Source organism: Microcebus murinus, chromosome 15 (genome assembly GCF_040939455.1).
Source record: "Microcebus murinus isolate Inina chromosome 15, M.murinus_Inina_mat1.0, whole genome shotgun sequence".
NCBI lineage: Eukaryota > Metazoa > Chordata > Mammalia > Primates > Cheirogaleidae > Microcebus > Microcebus murinus.
The window spans coordinates 40,671,390-40,693,087 of NC_134118.1; the positions used below are offsets into that span (position 1 = coordinate 40,671,390).

The 21,698-nt window shown below is 38.1% G+C and overlaps 1 protein-coding gene across 2 annotated transcripts in view; it reads right to left on the reverse strand.

The window, feature by feature from the left end:
• ARHGAP10 (Rho GTPase activating protein 10) overlaps window positions 1–21,698 on the reverse strand; it is a 292,374-nt gene that overhangs the window by 141,671 nt on the left and 129,005 nt on the right. For both annotated transcript variants that reach the window (XM_012783754.2, XM_012783755.2), the window contains 2 exons: window positions 21,264–21,370; window positions 19,535–19,629 (listed from right to left, as the gene is read on the reverse strand). In XM_012783754.2, the coding sequence (XP_012639208.1) occupies window positions 19,535–19,629; window positions 21,264–21,370 (202 nt within the window). The remainder of the gene's footprint in view (window positions 1–19,534; window positions 19,630–21,263; window positions 21,371–21,698) is intronic.

Genomic DNA, 21,698 nt, shown 5'->3' on the forward strand with positions numbered 1-21,698 from the left:
TAAAATTAAAGGGATCGGCTGCTAGCATTATGTAAGTCTAGATTCCTGTCCCATCACACAGACTGCTTGTATTCATCTTCTATTTACTGACTCCTACCCTGTAAAACATTAGGAAAAAATAAAACATGCACTAGAACATGTTTTAACCATTTTAAATTTCTCAAGTTTCTTTTCTTTTTTAATAAACAATTGCTAGGACATCATTAAGCAGAAAATGAGACTTTAGGAAACACTGGACACATTTCAAACTGCAGTATTTTTTTTTTTTTTGAGACAGAGTCTCACTCTTTGCCTGGGCTAAAGTGCTGTGGTGTCAGCCTAGCTCACAGCAACCTCAAACTCCTGGGCTCAGGTGATCTTCCTGCCTCAGCCTCCCAAGTAGCTGGGACTACAGACATGTGCAACCATGCCCGGATAATTTTTTCTATATAGTTTTAGTTGGCCAATTAATTTCTTTCTATTTTTAGTATCACTCTTGCTCAGGCTGGTTTCCAACTCCTGACCTTGAATGATATACCCACTTTGGCCTCCCAGAGTGCTAGGATTACAGGCGTGAGCCACCACGCCCGGCCCAAACTGCAGTATTAATAGCATCTCACTGTTAAACTAAACTCTAAAAATTCTGTAGTGTTTGAAACAAAGGACATGTTTTATTAATAAACTCTAATTGATATAAATGACAACATGGTGAATATAAGAATAGTAAAGAACAGAAAAATTTTACAACAGTGTGTTGTATTATTCACATTTAAATAAAGAAAGAAATAGCAATTCCATCTTCATTTCATGGAGAAGCTAAGATAACAACATTAGTGACTCCAGTGGAGTTAGAATTAAAACTGAGAAAGTTCTTATTTGGGTTCTTGAGCTAATATTGCTGCAACGCATCACACTGGTGCAGCCGAGAACACTGCTATTTTCTTATCTCAACCAAACTACAACCCAAATACCTACCTAAGTGCCAGATACTGTCCTAAGCTCTGAACAACTGACCACACGCAGTGAGTTAAAACTGATTCTTGGTAAACACAAAGGCAACAGTATAAACTTCATGAAGGAAAAACAAACAAGGTAAAAGAGAACAAGTTAGCAGGACAGTCTTTCTTTCCTTAAAACCATAATTATTATCTGTAAAGCATAAAGTTGGAAATTGAAATCTGAAGAAACATTTAACGTGAATAAACAAGTTCTTGTTCTTAAATCAGCGTCTCAATCTCTTTTCATTCACCCATTAAAAAAAATATGTATTATTATGCATCAGGCACTATCTTAGTTAGGCTTTAGCATTAGAAACTGTCTATGGAGCTATTATCTATATTTTACATTTTACTCCATGTCTATTAATTCTCTTTCAATTGCATTTTTTTATCTAAGTTCTATCAAAGGATGTGGAAAATACATGTTTTCCTGGTATTTTATCTGATAGATCACTGAGCTCTTAAATTGAGAAAACATACAAGAAGAAAAAAGTAGAGAGAAACAATCGCAAGACAAGTCTGGAGAGACATTATTGTAAATGGAGCTGTTAAGTGAAAAAACTTAGAAGCCACCAAAACTTATGATAGTAACAATCAAGAGTATTATAATGCTTTTCTAAGAGGACTGTTGAAAAGGAAATGCAAAAAAAAAAAAACCAAATCAGCACAAGTTCTGCACTAACTTTTATTATGAGGAGAGAAAAGTGTCAACACCATAACAAAGGACTTTTAAGGTTAGATAAATGTAGCAGTTGTAATCAGTTTTTCATAAGGGTTTCTGGGGAAAAAAAATATAAAGTACATCTATGAATCAGACATTTTTCCAGAGATGATAAAAGTATGTTGCCTAATTTTACTCAGGGTGAAGTCTTTATAACTTCTTTCTTCTGTCCACCAAAAAGATGTTTCAAATAGAGCAAGCAATGATACAATCAGAAATAGGATATGTTCCAATTAAAGTGAATTCAAATAATTAATCATTAGAGAACTGTTGCTCTGCTTACAATGTAGGAAATTAGGAAAGAACACGATTCCCACCCTACCAGTAAGACAGAGATAGAGAACTACAGTTGTTTCTTTTAACTCCATCTAAGAGCAAAGGTACAAAGAAAACTTAATGAACCTAAATCTAGAAAGTGAAAAAGCCCTCCCCCTGGAGAGGAGACAGACAGACAGACACACACACACACACACACACACACACTCTCTCTCCCTCTCTCCCTCTCTCCCTCTCTCCCTCTCTCCCTCTCTCCCTCTCTCCCTCTCTCCCTCTCTCTCTCTCTCTCTCTCTCTCTCTGCTTTCATTACTGGCAGACCAGCAGGACTAAGAAGAAGCCAACAGAGATGAAGAAAATAATGTGATTTTAACAAAATTTTAAAGGTAGAGTACAGGTTTAGAATTCCCAGGAGACTTAAAGAGTCTGAATACACTCCCAACTCTTAGCCTTGGGATTTCACCAAGTGCTCAAGAGGAAGTCTGAGAACAGAACAGAGAGACCAACCCTAAGGGTACAGGAAGGGCAAGGCAGGAGAAGAGAGAAAACCTCCAGGCACCCAATGCAATCTCCGAGTAGGACACAAAGGACTCTTGTGGCTGGGGCAGGGGTGGGAAAGCTAAGACAGTTGGCCCCTAAGGCACAGACCTGCAGGGCATGCTGAAGGCTGAGGACAGGAGAACCAAGACAAGCCTTCCAGAGAAGGTTGTCATGGCCTCCTCAAATCACATGAAAGCCTGTAATAAACTAAATCTAATTAAAGTAGCAACGATGCCAAATCTCAGCTCAACTACAAACTTGGCCCTACACATTAGTGGCCTGATGACAGAATGGGCATGCCTTCTACCAGGCACAAATATTACTTAGTTTCTCTGTTGTTCTCATACACACAGTATCAGCCATTCAATCAAAAAATCATGAGACACACATAGAAGCAAGAAAACTTAAACCCTGGATCACGAGAGGAGGCACTGAAGAAAACAAAAAAATAGCCAAGCCATTAGAAAAAAGTCAGACAGAAACAACCATAAGCATGGTAAGGGTCTAGTGCAAAAGGTGATCAACATGCAGAACTGATGGAGATTTTCAGCATAGAGATGAAACAATTAAAAAGAGGCAAATTGGCCTGGCACGGTGGCTCACACCTGTAATCCTAGCTCTCTGTGAGGCCGAGGCGGGCGGTTCCTTTGAGCTCAGGAGTTCAAAACCAATCTGAGCAAGAGCGAGACCCCGTCTCTACTATAAATAGAAAGAAATTAATTGGCCAACTAATATATATACAAAAAAATTAGCCGGGTATGGTGGTGCATGCCTGTAGTCCCAGCTACTCGGGAGGCTGAGGCAGAAGGATCGCTTGAGCCCGGGAGTTTGAGGTTGCTGTGAGCCAGGCTGATGCCACAGCTCTCACTCTAGCCTGGGCAACAAAGTGAGACTCTGTCTCAAAAATAAATAAATAAAAATAAATAAATAAATAAAAATAAATTAAAAAATAATAAAAGAGGCAAATTGGTATGCAAAAATATGAAAAATAAAGTACAGTGATAAAAAATTCTTTGAAAAGGCTTAACACAGTAGTAAAAAGAATCAGTGAATTTGATGATGGGTCAACAGAAATTATCCAAACTGAAACAGAAATGGAAATCAAGTGAGAAAAGTGGAACAGAAAATCTGAAATCTCTATGGGCAATATCAAACTGCCTAACATAATTGGAACCCAAAAAATATAAAGAAAATAGAGCAGAAGAAATATTTCAAAAGATAATGGCTAAGATTTTTTAAAACTGGTAAGTAATATCAACCCACATACCCAAGAACCTCAGTGAACCCTAAGCAGGGCAAAACAAAGAAAGCCATAAAAACCACTAAAAAAAAAAAATCATGAAAGCAGCAAGTGAAAAAGAGGACACATAGGGGAATAAGAAAAATGGATGACTTGTCATCAGAAAATAAATAGAGGCCCAAAGACAATGGAATGACATTTTTAAGTACAAGGGGGGAATCCTATGAATCTATAATTCTATCTCCATCAAAAATGAAACACAATAAAGACATTTTCAGATAGATAAAATATAAAATAATTCTTCTCCAGCAGACCTGCATTACAAGAAGTGCTCAAATTAAGTTAGCTTAAGAAATTTAAAAGAAATAGTACAAGATAAAAGCCCAGTTCTGCAGAAAAAAAATAAAGAAAACTAGAAAGGATAAATATCTTAGCATAAAAAATTACACATACTTGTGCGTATGTCCATGTATGCAGATAAACATTAAATTTCTTTTAAAAATCCACCAATTATTGATTGGTGATCTAAGTATTTCATAGATTCACAATGGATGTAGAATTAGAATATATAATAACAATGGCAAAGAGGGTGGAAGGGTGGTGATTAGAAGTCCACTGTTTTTTAAGGTTCCTACATTGTTTATGAAAAGGTAGATACTATGATCATTTAAAAATGCACGTTGTACTCTCTGAGACAACAGAGAGATACTATAATTTTAAAATGCACATTATACTCTGAAACAACATGTAAAAAAGTATGCAAAAAGGCATAATTAAAAATTAAAAGTCAATAGAGGAGATAAAATGGAATATTAAAAAAACTCACTAAAAAGAAGGCAGTAAAAAAGGAAGAGAGGACTAAACATGGCAAATAGAAATCAAAATCAAGATGGTAGCCTTAAATCTATACATACAAAAATTATAATACATAATTAACTAAAACCCTGATTAAAAAGCTAAGGCTAATAAAGCAGGACACAATTATATGCTATTTATAAAAAACAAAGTTTAAACATAAAGGCACAGAGAGGTAAAACAAAAAGGATGAAAAAAGATACACTGTGCAAATAGTGAGTATAAGAAAACTAGTGTGGCTATATTAATATCCAAAGAAAGTAAATTTCAAGATAGTTATTAATGAAAATGGAGAGACATTTCATGACAATAAGAGGGTCATTTCATTAAAAAGATATAACAATGTACATACACGAAAAAAGATCTTTTCAGTATTCAATACTCATTGATAAATACAGACTATGTTATCTAACCAAAATAGCACTAAAGTAGAAAAAACAATAATATTACATGTATAATATCCCCATTTGGAATTTTAAAAAGACACTTCTAAATATCACATGGATTCAACATCTATATCCTAAATCATACAGGAAATAAAAAATTATTTGAAACTAAATTATAATGAAAGCACATCAAAATCTGTGGGACGTAAATTAAAGCAATCCTTAGAAGACAGTTTATAGATTCAATCCCTACATCAAAAATAAGGTATAAAAATCAATGATCTATGTTTCCAATTGAAGAAGCAATGAAAAGAAAAACAAATTAAACTCAAATTTAAAAGGTAAATAAAAATAAAAGCAGAAACCAATAAAATATAAAATGGATGATTTCTCTGAAAATATTTTAAAAATTTATAAGCCTCTATGCAACTTATCAAGGAAATAAAAATCTCCAATATCAAACATAAAAGAAGAGGTATCATTTATAAAACCAACAGATATGAAAAGAACAGGTGGATAATATGAAAAAATTTATGCCACTAACGTCTACAATTTAGAGGAAATAAATTCCTTGAAAACCTCGATTTATTAAAACTAACACAAGAAAAATAGGAAATCTGAATATCCTTACAACCACTAAATAAATTGAATCTATAATTTTTTTCTGTTTTTTTTTTTGAGACAGAGTCTATGTCACCCCGGCTAGAGACATCATAGCTCACTGCAACCTCACACTGCCGGGCTCAAATGATCCTCCTGTCTCAGCCTCCTAATTAGGTGGGACTACAGGTGCACACCACCATGCCTGGCTAATTTTTCTACTTTTTTTTTTTTTTTTTTAGTAGAGATGGGGTCTCACTCTTGCTCAGGCTGGTCTCGAACTCCTGACCTAAAGCAATCCTCTTGCCTTGGCCTCCCAGAGTGCTAGGATTACAGGTGTCAGCCACCACACCCAGCCTGAATCTATAATTTTTAAACTTCCCACAAAGAAAACTCCAGGCCAAGATGGCTTTACAGGTGAATTATCTCAAACATTTAAGGAAGAAATAATACCGATGTTACATAAACACTTTCATAAAAACAGAGTAGAAGGGAAAACTTCCCAACTCTTTTCTGAAGCTATCATAACCTTGGTACCAAAATCAGACAAGGACATTAAAAGCAAAGATAATACACATATCTCCTATGGGCATAAATACAAAAATCCTTAACCAAATACTAGCAAAATGAATGAAGCAATATATAAAATGTTAGTACATCACGACCAAATAGAGTCTATCTCAGGAATGTAAAGGTAACATAAACTTAGAAAATTCAATGCCATTCACTACATTAACAGATTCAAGGCAAATATTTTTGTTCATTTCAACAGACACTGAAAAATATTTTGTCAAAATTCTAACTTCTTCATAATTAAAACTGAGAATTAAAAAAAAAACTTCCTAAAAATGAAAAGGGCATTTACAAAGAATTTTCAGCTAATGTCATACTTTAAAGTACAATAATCAAGGCTTTCCTCCCCTAAGATCAGAAACAAGGCAAGATTGCCAGTATATCACCACTTCTAGTTAACATTGATGGGTGGTTTAGACAGTGTGAGAAGAAAAAAAAAAAGAAGATACACAGATTAGAAAGGAAGAAATAAGCTGTCTCTATTCACATGTGAAATCACTGTGTCCATAAAAAAAACTCCTAAAGGAAATGTCATAACTAATAGAATAAGTGAACTTAACAATTTTGTGGGATACAAAAACAAGCTACATTTCTATACATTAACAGTGACCACTTGGAAAACAAATATCTTCTAAAATTACCATCCAAAAACTAAACATTATACTTAGTGAAATTTAACAAAGGATACCCCTGACCTCTACATTGAAAACTGTAAAACACTACTGGGAGAAATCAAAGATCTAAATACATGGAAACTCATGTTCATGAAATGTAAGGCTCTACATTGATAATGTTGACCTATGAGGGTTTGGGGGAAAGGCAGGCATTGCTTGGCAAAAATAAATTGATTCTAAAATTAATATGGAAATACAAAGGATCCACAATAGCCAAGATAATGTTTAAAAGAATAGAGGATTTTACACCACCTGACTAAAGCTATAGCAATCACTGTAAGTGTGGAATTAGCAAAAGGACGAAGACATGGAAGAGAATATGAATCTAGAAATACACCTACACATATATAGTCAAATAATTTTTGAGAAATGTGCCAAAACAATTAAATGAGAAGAAAGTCTTTATCAACAAATGGTGCTGGAAATAATGGTTATTTGTGGGGAAAAAAAATAAAACCCCAACCCCCACAACAAACACCCCCCTCCCAAAAAAAATCTTCATGAGTCACACACTAATTATAAAGCTTTCATAAGAAAACATGGGAAAATGTCCTCAAAAATCTCAGAGCAAAAAAAGATTTCTTAGCAAAAATTCTTACCAATAAAAATTTTTTAAACTGATAAATTCAACCTCAAATTAAAATGTTCTTCTCACCAAAAGACACTGTTAAGAAATAATAAAGAAGCAAGCCACAGATATGAGAAAGTATTCTCAATTATTATATCTGATGAATGATCTATATTCGGACTAAAGAATTCCTACAATTCAATAACAAAAAGACCAACAATGTAATTTTTTAAATTGGCAAAAATTTGAATGTGTACTTCACAACAGAAGAAATATAAATGGCCAATAAGCACATAAAAAAATGTGTTCACCATCAGTAAGTCAAAATTGCCTAAAATGAAAAAGATCAACATAATCAAAGGCTGATAAGGAAGTGAAGCAACTGGAACTCTCACACATTGCTGGTGGGAGGGTAGAAATACTCTGGAAAACTCAATTTCCTAAAAAGTCAAACATGCATAACCATAACCCAGCAATCCCACTCCAAGGTATTTATCCAAAACAAATGAAAACATGTGTCCACAAAAACCTTTGTACAAAATTATGCATTCTAGGTTTATTCACAAAAGCTAAAAAAGTTTTCTGAGTCCCAAACTCCAGTGTCCTCCATACACATTTCAAAAATAAATTCATATTAATGTCAATCTAGATTCCCACTTAAATATCAGAACCAATATAAGGCTTCCAATACATTACTATCTTTAGGACAAAAATCTTACACTCCATGAAAAACAAAGAAGCCTGTACACAAGAAATGCTGCTTCTAATTCTACCTATTATTCCATGTTCCACCAATTCCACTTATATTCTTTTAAAATAACTTCCTCTCCTAGTTTCTCTCCCTACACTGGAATCTCAGAATTCTTGAATGACTCATCCCTGGGAGGAGAGAGCCACACAGAGCCCTTTCCATTTGGCTTTCCTTCATCTCCCAGGCTACAGCCAAATTAAGCTACTGTCACACTTTTTTAATTGAAATGCACACCTCATAAATATATTCACATAAAAGACAACAGGACACTCTCATTCAATTCCACGAACATTTGTTGGGGTCTCTGCCTTATCAAATGCTTTAAAGGAGGACTTCTCGGCAGTGGCCCTACTGACATTTTAGACCAGATGATGTCCCGTGTTACGTAGCATGACTAGAAGCATGGCTGTCCTCTACCCACTAGGTATCCGTAGCAACTGCCTGCCCTCCTCCAACCCCCAATACCCACACACACTCATGACAATCAAAATGTCTCCAGATATTGCCAAATGTCCCCTGGGAACAAAATCCCCCACAGTTGAGAACCTCTGATTTAAAGAAGCAACATGTTTTTCTCAGGCCTTCCTGTGATTCCTTTTGCCTTGGGCCTCCCTCCCTTCCTCTGAGGTGCCAAACCGGTCCCCAATCTTCAAGAGTCAATTTAAAAGTCATTTTCTCTAGTAAGCTTTCCCAGTCGGCCCCACACTTCCTAATGCTGCTCAGCTCCCCACACTACCTTAGGCCTCTGAAGTGTCATTTGCTTCTAAACCCTCGTGGTCTGTGTGTTCCCAGAGGTCAGGCCTTTTCGTTTCTGGTTCATTCTCGTATCCTCAGTGCCAAACACAGTCAACAATCGTCTAGGTGCCTGGATGAGATGCACTATGAAACACTTACAAATATTAGTACAGGTAATGTGCTACATAAACATTCTTATTCAGGCCAATTGCATGGGCTTCCGGAAGCAACATGCTCTTAACTCACTCCTTTAAAGGGAGAAAAAATACAGCACTGCGCACACAGATGCTAAATCAAGTCGTGGGTATAAAAGCACTCTGAAACGCCTAACGCTTCACATACACAGGTGACTTCCTCCTCTCATCATCATGAAAGTATAAATGAGCGAATTATAAAAGTAAGAAGCATCCTACCATCCTTTCAAGAGTGATGTACTAAAACTAGGCAAAAAAAAAAAAAATCAAACCAAATATGATATTTGAAATGTCAGATTAATGAGAGCAAAATGAGAAGCATTTTCTTTAAGCAGTGCCTGAATGTGATGTGTGGGAGAACTTTCACAGAATGGTAATTATTTATCAAGCAAATGTGTGGGGGTCACAGCACAATGTGGCACGTGGCAAGCATGCCAAGGAAGCTAAAAGCACATTATATAACAGAATTGTTGGGGCGGGGAAAGGGTGCTATGTTGCCCTTCGGGGAAGAAAGCTACACCTCCTGCCAGGCTACAGCTTGCCATGCAAAAGACAACTATACAAAACACTATTCCTCCAACCTAAAATGAGGGGCATGACCATGACTGGCCTCAAGTAGTGAATGTTTATGGTCGTTTAAGACCCTTATTTTAGTTATGGTAGGTATTTCTTTACTTGCAGCTGTGTTCCTTTGTTTAAAAAAGCTTTACTGAGATGTCATCCATACCATAAAATTTACCCAAAGTGTACAATCTTATATATTCATAGACCTGTATAACCCCCACCAAAATCAATTTTAGAACATTTTTATCACCCCAGGAAAAAGACCCATTCGCCATCACTCCCCATTTCCCTCCAAACCCTAGACCCAGGCAACCACTAATTTACTGTCTATCTACATAGATTGGCCTCCTCTGGACATTTTGTATAAACGTAGTTATATAATATGTGGTCTTTTATGACTGGCTTCTTTGACTTAGCATAATGTTTTCAAGGTTCAATCACACTGTAGTATGTACTAGTTCTCTTTTACTGCTAAATCATTTTTCTTTGTATGGATGTACCCCATTTTATTTATCAATTCACCAGTTAATAGACATTTGGATAGTCTCTACTTTTTGGCTCTTATGAATAATTCTTCTATGAAATTCATGTATAAGTTTTTGTGTTGAGAAAAGAAAATCAGCTCAGAGCAATCTGAGCTACATAGGCCCAGAGAGACATGAGTTTGGGACTTCAGTCATCCTTCTTCAAGCCCCAGTTGTGGAAAACTGTTCATTTTGTTCCTGACTAGGTGTCTCACCCATTCTGTCCATGTTCCTGGAATCTGTGATCCAACCAACAATAGCTTATGTTATTTTAATGTAAATTCTTAGTAAATAACTCAGAAGCTGCCTCTTCTTTTCCTTTAAAAATCCACTTGTAACTGCTGCTAATCAAAATATATTTTGCGGGCAACTGGAATCTATGCTCCCAGCCTGCAATCCTCAAGCATAGCCCAAATAAACTCACTACTTACATTAGTTTTGCTTCAGCTTCTTCCTTTTTGGTCAACCATACAGACATAAGTTTTCATTTCTCTTGAATATATAGGTAGAAGCAGAATTTCTGGGTCAGAGGGTAATATTATGTTTAACTTTGTATAGAACTGCCAAACTGTTTTTTCCAAAGCAGCTATACCATTTCAAATTCCCACACTCAGCATATGAGGGTTCCAATTTATTCTCCACTTCCTCGCCAGCACTTGTTATTATCTGACTTTTTATTTATTGCCATCCTAGTGGGTACAAAATGGTATCTAATTATGGTACTAGCTAAACAATGATAAGCATCTTTTCATGTGCTTATCGGCCACCTGTATACTTTCTTTGGAGAAATGTCTAACTTAAATCTTTTGACCATTTTTAAATTTTATTTGTCTTTTTATTATGGAGTTGTAAGAGTTCTTTTTATGTCCTAGAAACAATTCCCTTATCAGACATACAATTTTGAAATATTTTCTCCCATCCTGTAGGCTGTCTTTTTGCTTTTTTGATGTTCATAGCACATGTGCTCTTAAATACTGCCTCTTAGCTAAGAAAATATTCAAAGTAACCTTTTAGTGACTTGAGGGAGAAAGAAAGAAAGTACACACCCAACTACCCATTGATAATCAAAGCAGTAAAGGCTAGTTGGGCCCTCTACCACCACACCCCCATTAGCCATTCTTCTCTTTGTTGTAATAGATTTCCTAAGTATCAGAACAGCACATGGATGTCTGAAAACAAGAAACAGCAATTTCCCATGGATTTAAAAGCCTCACTTGCAACTAGGTGTAATCACTTAACTCCATTCAGGCCAACAGTATGTGAGCAAGAGTGTGTGCAACCACTGGAAAGCATTCCTACAAGAGGAATGCTATATGTCAGACAGGGCAGTGCTATATGCTCTTGGACCCGAGGTGACTGGGAAGGTAAACCATGCCCAAGAACGAGTGGTATTATACCAACCCTAATCGGGCAATCTCTGGGCTTCCCAAACAAGAGAAAAAATAAACTTTGACACTGTTTAACTCATCTTATTTTGATTTATATTACATGCAACCAAATTTGATCAGGACTGATGCCACAATTAAGCGAAAACTCTTGATTTATATCTAGACAGATCAAAAGCAAGCCCAGGCTCCATTCTGCAGTTTATAAATATCACCTACTGTCACAATGCGACCTGACTGCTCTTCTAACACAAGACATTAAAAACAGCAAAAATGGATACTTGCAAAAAAGATAAAATATATTTATGTTATACATATGCAATCATTGCTATATGAAGGTACCCAATAGGACTTCTGCACAAACTCCATCAGAGATACATTTACACTACCCACACACTCTAAAATGGGTTAAGTTTATTTTTCTTTAAGCAGAAGGAAAACACTGCAGTTCACTGTGTAGCAGTGTGGTGCAGTGAAAAGGATGGTTGACTGACAGTTGCTTGATTGAATCTAATCCCAATTCTGTCAGTTCTGAGCAACAATTCAATTTCATTTAATCGAGTACAAATCTGGTAAATGGCCACCATATATGAGGCATTACCATTGTAGTACCAAGTAATACTAAGTGAAACAATGTTCCTATCCTCATGGAATTTATGATCTAGTAGACAAGGAACAAATTACTTATAATTCCCAGTAGTCTGCTTGGTCAGGAATCAGGGAAACAGACAAGAGAAGAACCCAACTCATTCACCCTTTTCACTAAATAGTGCCTTCAAAGCCCCAGAATCAGAGACCTCAAAGTACGAACACCCCCTGCCAGCAGATTTGGCCCCACAACTGGGAGACTAACAGCAAGACATGGACGGTAGGGGGTGGCAGGGAACTAAGCACACCACCAGCAAACACTATTCATTGATAACACCAAACCTGAGTAGAAATGAAGAAATAAACTAAAAAAATAAACAAAAACACCGGGAGTGTGTAATTAGGAAAAAAAGGTGGGGAGGGGGAGCTTATTCTGAAGACTCAAGCAGATGCATACATGAAGAAAATTATTTTCCAAGTAATCCAAATCTTCAGAAAAAAAAAAAATTGGACTTACAATAAGCATGTATTACTTTTACTTTGGAAAGAAGCAAAAGTTTGTACATTAGTATATTTATATGACTGAATTCCTATACCTATATAAAATGCTGGATCCCACAAAAAGAGCATGCCTCCATATTCCCCAAGAATTCTTGGAAAATTCACAAAAACCAATCACTATCCCCCATGTATGCACTGTTTGAAATGTCTATTAGACATCCAGAAACAATATTGAGACTGCAGCTAAATTTAAGAACCTAGAATTCAGGTAAGAGATCTAGATAGAGATAATAAGTTTGAGAGTTACCAACACATAGATGGTGCTTAGAGCTGGACAACATCTCAAGGGAACATGAGTGAAAAGAGACGAGATCTAAGGACTGAGGCCCAGAGAACTCCAACATCAAGAGGGCTGGAAAACACAGAACTGGCAAAGGAGTTAAAAAAAAAAACAAACAAAAAAAACGGAAAAGCCATTGAGGTAGGAGAAAAACAGGGAGGTATGATGTCCTTGAACCAAGTGATGCGAGTGTAACTTGGAGGAGAGAGTGACGGGCCCTGTCAGTGAGGCTGCCAGGAAAGACTGGGCACTGGGGATTGACCCCTGGGCCCGGCCACACCAAGACTGCTGACGACCTCAGCAAAGGCAACCGTGGGGCAACCACCAGAGTGGAGAGAGCGCGACAGAGAAGAGCAGGAAAGAAATTTGGGACCATCAACATAATAGCTTTTTGAAGAATTTTTGCTGTTTATGGGAGGAAAGCAGATGAAAGGGAAGGGTTGTTTCGTTGTTGATAATGGTTGTGGTAGACTTGGGTTTTTGGGGTTTTTTGTTGTTGTTGTTGTTTTTTTAAGATGAATGAAATAAGAGCATTGCTTCACAGACTGATGAGAAGCAAACTGAGGTTAACAAGAATGAAAAGGATTTGCTTGAGCAAATTCCTGGAGCAGTGGTCCTCAACTTTTTTGGCACCAAGGACCAGTTTCATGGAAGACAATTTTTCCAAGGACGGGGGTAGAGGGGAAGGGATGGTTTCAGGATGACTCATGCATATTACATTTATTGTGCAGTCAAACCTCTCTGCTAATGACAATCTGTATTTGCAGCTGCTCCCTAGTGCCAGCATCACCACCTCAGCTCCACCTCAGATCAGACATTAGATTCTCATAAGCAGCATGCAACATAGATCCCTCCTATGCTCAGTTTTGCGGTGCGGTTCGAGCTCCTATGAGAATCTAATGCAGCTGCTGATCTGACAGCAGGTGGAGCTTATACCATGATGTGAGTGATGGGGAGTGGCTGTAAATACAGATGAAGCCCCCTTGCCCACCGATCACCTCCTGCTGTGCAGTCCGGTTCCTAACAGACCCAGACCAGTACCAGTCCATGGGCCAGGGGCTAGGGACTGCAGTCCTGGAGAAGAGAGAGGATGGGAAAAGTGAATGGAAACAATGGAACAGAAAGGTAGGCCTTGATTAGGAACACAGCTCCCACAATAATGGAGGAAAGGAAGGGTATCTGGGCATTGATGGTGGAGGCAGATGTATACAGCAGGGAAAGAGCTCTTGTTATTGCTTCTGCTCCTCAACAAAATAGGACACAAAGTCATCAGAACAGGGAGGCAGTGTCAGAGGCTAAAAGAGAAGAAAATATGAAATATTCATCAACTGGGAGAATGAAGGAACTAAGAAAACACAGCATTGTTATGTGGTTAGCATTAATGGCCTATTTGAGGCTAGCGGTCATGTATTTGACGTGATCCCAGTGAATGTGGCAGAATTTGTCTCTCCAGAAAGAGAGTAGACAAAACTGAATCTCACCTAAATTGGGGTTGTGCTAACAAGTATAATAAAGGAGAAAAAGGGCAATGGAGCTGAGGGTATTAAAAAGGGACCAACTATGATGACTATGAAATTTAAACTAGTTAAGGAAGGAAGGGCACAAGGCACCTGAGGCACTGTAGGATCAACTGATTACAGGTCTTCACTGAGAGATCTAGGAGGTTCTTATTAGGAAAGAGTCAGCAGGGAAGGACAGAAGGTGGTGTCAGAAAGAGAAAGGTTTCCAATCAAGATCCCCAAGGGACTTTAGCTTCTAATGACAAGGTCTAAGAATGATCATAGGAGGGAATGACTATGGTGTGATAAAGAACTAGATCACTGAAGGACAGGGGTTCAAGGAGGCAATAAGCAGAGTGCTGAAAGCATCATCTGAAGTGATACTGAAATTACCAAGAATTATAAAAAGTAGAACTGGAGATTTACAGGTTGAGTACCCCTCATCTAAAATGCATGGGACCAGAACTATTCTAGATTTTGGGATTCTTCATATTTTGGAATATTTGTATACACATAATAAGATATCTTGGGGATGAGAGCTAAATCGAAATATGAAATTGATTTTTGTTTTATATACACCTTATACACATGGCCTAATGGTAATTTTATACAATACGTTTAATAGTTTTGTATGTGAGCCAGGCATAGTGGCTCATGCCTGTAATTCTGACACTTTGGGAGGCTGAGGTGGGAGGATCACTTGAGGCCAGGAGTTTGAGATCACCCTGGGCAACATAGCAAGATCCCATCTCTACAAAAAATGAAAAAAAAAAAATTATCCAGGCGTGGTGGTGCACTCCTGTAGTCACAGCTACTCAGGAGGCTGAGGCAGAGGATTGCTTGAGCCCAGGAGTTTAAGGCTCCCGTGAGCTATCATGGCACCACTGCACTCCAGCCTGGGTGACAGAGACCTCATCTCTGAAAATAATATTAATAATAACAATTTTGTACGTGAAATAAAGTTTTGACTGCAATCCATCACATGAGGTCAAGTGTGGAATTTTCCACTTGTGGCATCACGTTGGTGCTCAAGAAGTTTTGGATTTTGGAGCATTCAGAATCCAAATGTTCAGATTAAGGATGCTTAACCTGAACCATATAAGAAGCTAAAGATTCTAGAAGCAGTTCAAAACAGAGAGAAAGGTAAGAGAAATACATGTTGTAGAGAGATGTACTTCAAGAGCAAAAGCATGAAAATGGCCAGATACAGAGAGAAAAGACAACCACAGGAAAGGAAAATGTTTAAGAAGCAATGGCTGAACTGGGGAGGACCGAGAAATTTGAGGAGAACCAGAACAGTTCACCATCATGGATGTCAAAGGATGGAGAGTTTCAGGAGGTCGAAGGTGAACACCAAATCAAATGCTGCTGTAGCTGACAAGCACTGGCCCCAATTTCCTACTGTTGTTTTTTTTTCTCAATTATCCACAGCAATGTAACTAACTCAACATGACCTGAATTTACCATCTTCCCCCATTCTTATTTCTCCTTTGTTCCCATCTTAGTAAATGACACCATTTAGTTAACTCAAGCCAGAAATCTTCCCCTCCTTCACCCTACATTTCAACACCCAGTTTATCCCTGAGAAAGTCTCCTTCAAATGGACCCACTAGCCTCCACTGCCCTCTCATCCTCTCCTTAAACTACTCACTTCTTTCCACTCTTGCATCCTCCAAATCTTTCTCTATCCTGCCAGACTGAGCTTTGAAAAGCGCAAATATAAATGTCATGCACTGTCCTGCTCAAAACCATTTAATGGGTTAAGCTCAAAAACCTCAAGTTCAGGCCATGCCCTATCTGAAACCTCCTCTCCCTGGCCCTTTGCTCCAGCGATGCCGACTGCCCGTGGGGAACCCCAAATGGATCATGGCCTCTCTTGTCTCCAGGCCTCCACATGTGACACTCACTGTGCCCGGCCTATGAGCCTCAGTCCCAGCTGACTCCAAATAATCCTTCAGTTATCAACTTAGATGTCAGATCCTCCGTGTGCCTTTCTCTAACCATCTAGACTAGAGTAGGTGGCCTACCAGGAGTTCTGGGAAAGGAGGCTCTGGGTCTCAGCAGAAGTAAATCAGAGGATTTCTGCAAGAAAAAAAAGGGAAGCTAAAAGGGTGGGGATCTAGGCCCCCTACCCATATTTTATAAGGGAACCCTCTTTTTTGTTTTATATATGCATAAGTGTAAAATTTCATTTGAAAGGAGGGTGTCCCTATAAAGCAGCTGGAAACCACTAGCATAGATCACTCTTAAGGTCGTCCCCAATTCCAAGTTTCCCTGTAAGTCATCATCCTTATATGTGAAAACAGAGGAATCCTTCATCTGTCTTTGTGAGGGGTGGAGAGTGGTTAAAATCATAGTAAGGATCAAGGCTGACAAAAAAAAAAAATTGGGGGTATAATCAAGGTCTCAGAGAAAATATGGGGTCAGGCAAAAAATACAAATTGCATTAAAACAACATACAAAAATATTACAAGTAGCCTGTTTTCAAATCAAATTGGATTCACTTCATTTGCCACATTTTCTAGTAGACAACACTGCTGACTCAATTATTTAGGAAACATCCTAATCATACAGTAATCTGCTGAGGCCTATAGCGTAGTGGTTATGGGGTCAGGCTCTGCAGGCAGAAAGCAGGGGTTCAAATCTCAGCGATCCCACTCACTAGCTATGTGACCTGAGGGGAACTGCTCAACCACTCTGTGCCTCAGTCCCTCATAATAAAATGGAAAGGATAGTATCTATTTGACAGAGCCGTGGTGAGGAATAAACAGGCTAAAACATGCAAGCATTTAGAAGACTGGCACTGAGAAAGGACTCAAATGCTATCCATGAGTGTATGCACCCATACGTATGCTCAATTTGTATGGCACAGATGAATTCTCTTAATGTCTGGAACAATTTCTTATTGGCTTGAAATTTAACTTCTTTTATACTGACAATCTCTTTCATCTTTCCCAACCTTGGCAAATGCTTATTTAACTACTAGTCCTTTTCATGGTAGTGCCAAATTTATCATGTGCTTAAGGACACATTTTTATGTATAGTATCTGATCTTCATTCATTTGTTGAAAAGCACAGACCTGCCCCTTCCACACTACCCCCAGAGAGTTGGCTATCTCATCTAAGCTCACCTGAACAGAAATTTTTGCTTCAAAAAAATCTCCTACTAAAAGCTTTTATTATACACACACCAAATAGCTTTATCCAAAAACAATGGTTTTGGCAACCATGGTTGCCAAAAACAATTAAAAAAAAAAAAAAAACATCATTGCCAAAACCAGGGCCAGGAAGGAATCACTGCCCCATTAAAAAACAAATATTCAATGAGTACCATTATTTTCCTAAATGCTAGTGGAAGACATAGAAGTTAATGCCAGACAGGACACAGAGAGATTTCAGACAGAGGGATGATGAGTAGGACAGAAAGCAGAGTGGAGTTCCTCAAATCCAGGTATTGCTCTTTTTCAAAGGGAGACAAGCGTCTCCCCACAGCGCCCCCTATCGCCTCTCTCAATCCTAGCACTTCATTTGTTTTGTCTATTTCCCACACTAGAATATAAGCTTGGCGAGGGCTCTTTTATATTATTAGGGGAATAACAACGACGACGACTGCCACTTAATGAGAACTTACTCTGTATCAAATTTTGTCATGTGTCACTTCCTTTAACCTTCATCATCCCTAAGAGGTGAGCAGGAACCTTCAATCCCACGTTGTAGAGAACTGTGGCTCAGAGGGACAAGTGGCAGTGCTCCTCTTTGCTCCTGCCCTCCGTGGCCCACCTAACCCAGCACCACCACCTCTGCCAAGGCAAGGCCCACCGTCCCCCTGCCGTGTCCAAGTCAGGTCCGCCAGCACTCAGAGCCAACCTCTCAGAAAAGGAGATTTGATCTTGTCAATTTCCTGCTTAATTAATGGTTTCCTCTGGCTGCTTAGAATCTATGCTCACCCTTGCACATGGACCAGGCTTGGCAGGATCCGCCCAGGCCCATCTCCTACCGACTCCACTCTGGCTGGCCTGCTCTCTGCCCTGTGGAAACACCTCGCATGTTCCTGCCCGTGGGCTTTTGCACTTGCCGCCTCCCCCTCGTAGAACTTGCACCTCAACGCCTCCCCCTCATTTCATCTGCTTCTCCCTTCACACAGAAGACAGCCACATCGCAGCCCTAAGATTACATAAACTCTGCAAAGACCAAGTGGAGGTCTCTGATTGCAATTCCCAAATCCTGAGAGGGAGAATCTGATACACGGAAGTCAAGAATAAATCCTTGGCCCCATCAACTGTGGCCTTCATGCAGGTTGTCGTGGTAGAAACGGGACTCCTGGGGCATCCTGCTTCCTTGTCCCTCCGCCCCACTCCCACCAAGTCACTCTACAAGCTGTCTACGACAGAAATGTCTTGCAAACTACAAACTTGTAAGGACATGTTAATGCAGTAAAAAAGAAAAGAAAAAGGAAGAGAAAAGAAAAGAAATAGAAATTAATGCCAGACAAGTGGTAACACTGACAGATGAACTTTTTTCTTTTCTTTCCTCCTCTCTGGCAAAGATACTTTTATAACTAAGTAACTGAAAGTCATACTAAAAGAAAAAAATAGTCTTTGAATAAACAGAAAGCATTTGCCTAACCTCCTCTATCACATATAGACGATATACACTAAAAATTCCCATACAGGAAAATAACATCCTACGTTAACAGCTACCCACCACACCTTTTTAGCTTTGTCATCCAATGCCACATTTCACTCATTGTTCTCCTTGTGCCACAGATTATTTGGCTGGGACTAACAGTGAAATGCTCCAAGGTTATTTTTTAAGTGACAACACCGGTTAGAATGACTATCAACTTCAGGCAAGGTGAAACTATCACACCATAGCTAAACACAGTGACCAAGACTAAACAGCCTATAATGAAAACATAGCCTGGAAATGTAACAAGTTCACACACTTTCAGGCCATGGAGATCCCAGTTGCAACTAATCTCTATTTTCTTTAAATCATTTTTTTAAAATGACTCTTTCATTATATGAATAATTCCAGTAACTTACCGGTCAGCAGCTTCTATGTCAAAACAAAACCTTCTGTCAATGGAGTCTGTATGCCTTTTGGTACATTCTTTCAAAAAGAACACCTCTCCATCCCCCTGCAAATAATCATTTTAAACATTCTCAAAAACTATGGTATAAGCACATACACACTGAGCCTCCCTACACTGAAGGGTGGGAAGCCAAGGCCCAAGATTTTAAGTCCCCTCTCTCTATTCTCTTTCAAACTAATTTAAACACTGTTTAGAATCTAAACTTTTAATCTTTTTTTGTTATTCTCCAGTTCTTCAGGTTTTCTAGATCATACATTGATTATATTAAACAAAACCTCACCAATGTTAATTTTAAAAGGTAGATTAACAGTAGCTTCCAGATGCTAGAAGATTTGTTACTCTCTTTTAGTACTGTTTAAAAAGTGAAAATATGTTTTTATTTCGCATGTTATACCATATGTCATAGTCAATATGTGACTTTTTTTAACCTATAAAAACTACAATTCCATATGGATCAACCTAAAAGTACACTAAGGGCCCTACATCAGGTACTGTGATAACTTAAACCTAAAACCACTCAATCTATGCAGTTTTTGTCTTTCTATGTGAATCACCCTGAAGTTATCTTAATTTTTTTTAATATGGTCCCATTTTATGTCACTAAACCATCTTCTCTAAGAACATTAAAAAGAGGTAGAAAACTAAAGACAGAAGCAATGTAGGAATACAGGTAACTCAGTAAAGAACAAATATAAGTTGTCTGAGTACACGCTTTTAAAACATGTTAATATTTTCTAGGCTATGAGGATCTCTAATGTTAAATAAGCATTCAAATATATAACTATTGAAAATATCACTTATATTCCAAAATGTATTTTTCCATTATTTCAAGGCTAAAATGGAAAGTCACCACTAAGCAGAAATGTCTTAGGACTTGCATTAGCTCTGACAGGAAGCTGACTCAAGACTGATGCTCAACCTTAACCCCATCAGCCTTTAAGAGTGACATCCTTACGTCACTCTCTTATCCATGACCCAGACTTTCTATGTCTGTTTCATTACAACATAAATGTTTTTATTGCAAGCTTCTTTAAACATTTTTCAGGAACAAGTATATGTAAATAGGAGTGAACGTGGGTTAATTCTGTATTCTCCACAGCAAGACTATACCCATCTACCCAGCAAGCAATGAATTAACCCTGCTTTCCTAAAACGTGTTACCAATTATGTTCGATATCGGTGGGAAGCTTTGTCTCCAGACCATTGATTACTGTTATGAGATGCAGCTTCTATTTAAGAGGCATATAAAGATTACTTTTCCTACACAGCCAACTCCCCGAGGTCTTCTGCTCTTTTGTTACTCTCATGATTTTGTTTTGCTGTTTATTTCTTTGATGGGTAGTCAACTAAATGGGGAATACTTAAGTGAGAACTGTGCAAGTCTAACCGAACAACAGTGAAATTCACGACAGATCACTCTACTTTTTAATGTTTTCCAGCTGTGAATACATGTGTGCAAGTGACATCAAAGGATTCTACTGTTCTCTTACCAAAAACTCCGACTGTAAAAACTCATGCATGCAACTCAGAAAACACAGAAAACTGTTCTGTTTTCTGGCTGATTTAGAAACAAAAGAAAACAAAGATTTTCATACTAAAAACAAAATGTATTTATCCTTAGTAAATAAAATGACACCCTCGAACACTACCTCTTATGCTACATAGAGTCGAATACTTACAAGTTTCCCCCCAGATCTGTGCTCAAATGGGATCATGTTGAACTTCTTGGCTGCTTTCCGATACATGCAGTAGTGTTTGACCCAACTGGAACCGAATGGAGCAGGCCCTTCAACAAAAAACAGAACTTTATATTTCCCTCATAAATAAGCAGATATGCAGAGCTCTAAACCAATTACCAACAAGGAAAAACCCAATAAGCAGCAACTAATACGACTCTAATAAAAGGGAAACGCTGGGGAGAGTAAGAAGGCCCATGGAGATACTTGGAGAGGAAATTTTAAGACATTTTCAGCAACAGAGAAGTGATTTAAAGACTTAAATAGTTTACTAGAAAAACCAACAGTTATCTCAAACCTGAAAGTCTCTTACTTGTAAGCTCTATTTTTGGTTTGTTTCTAGGTATTAAGAGCTCACAAGGGTCTTAAAAGTTGCAT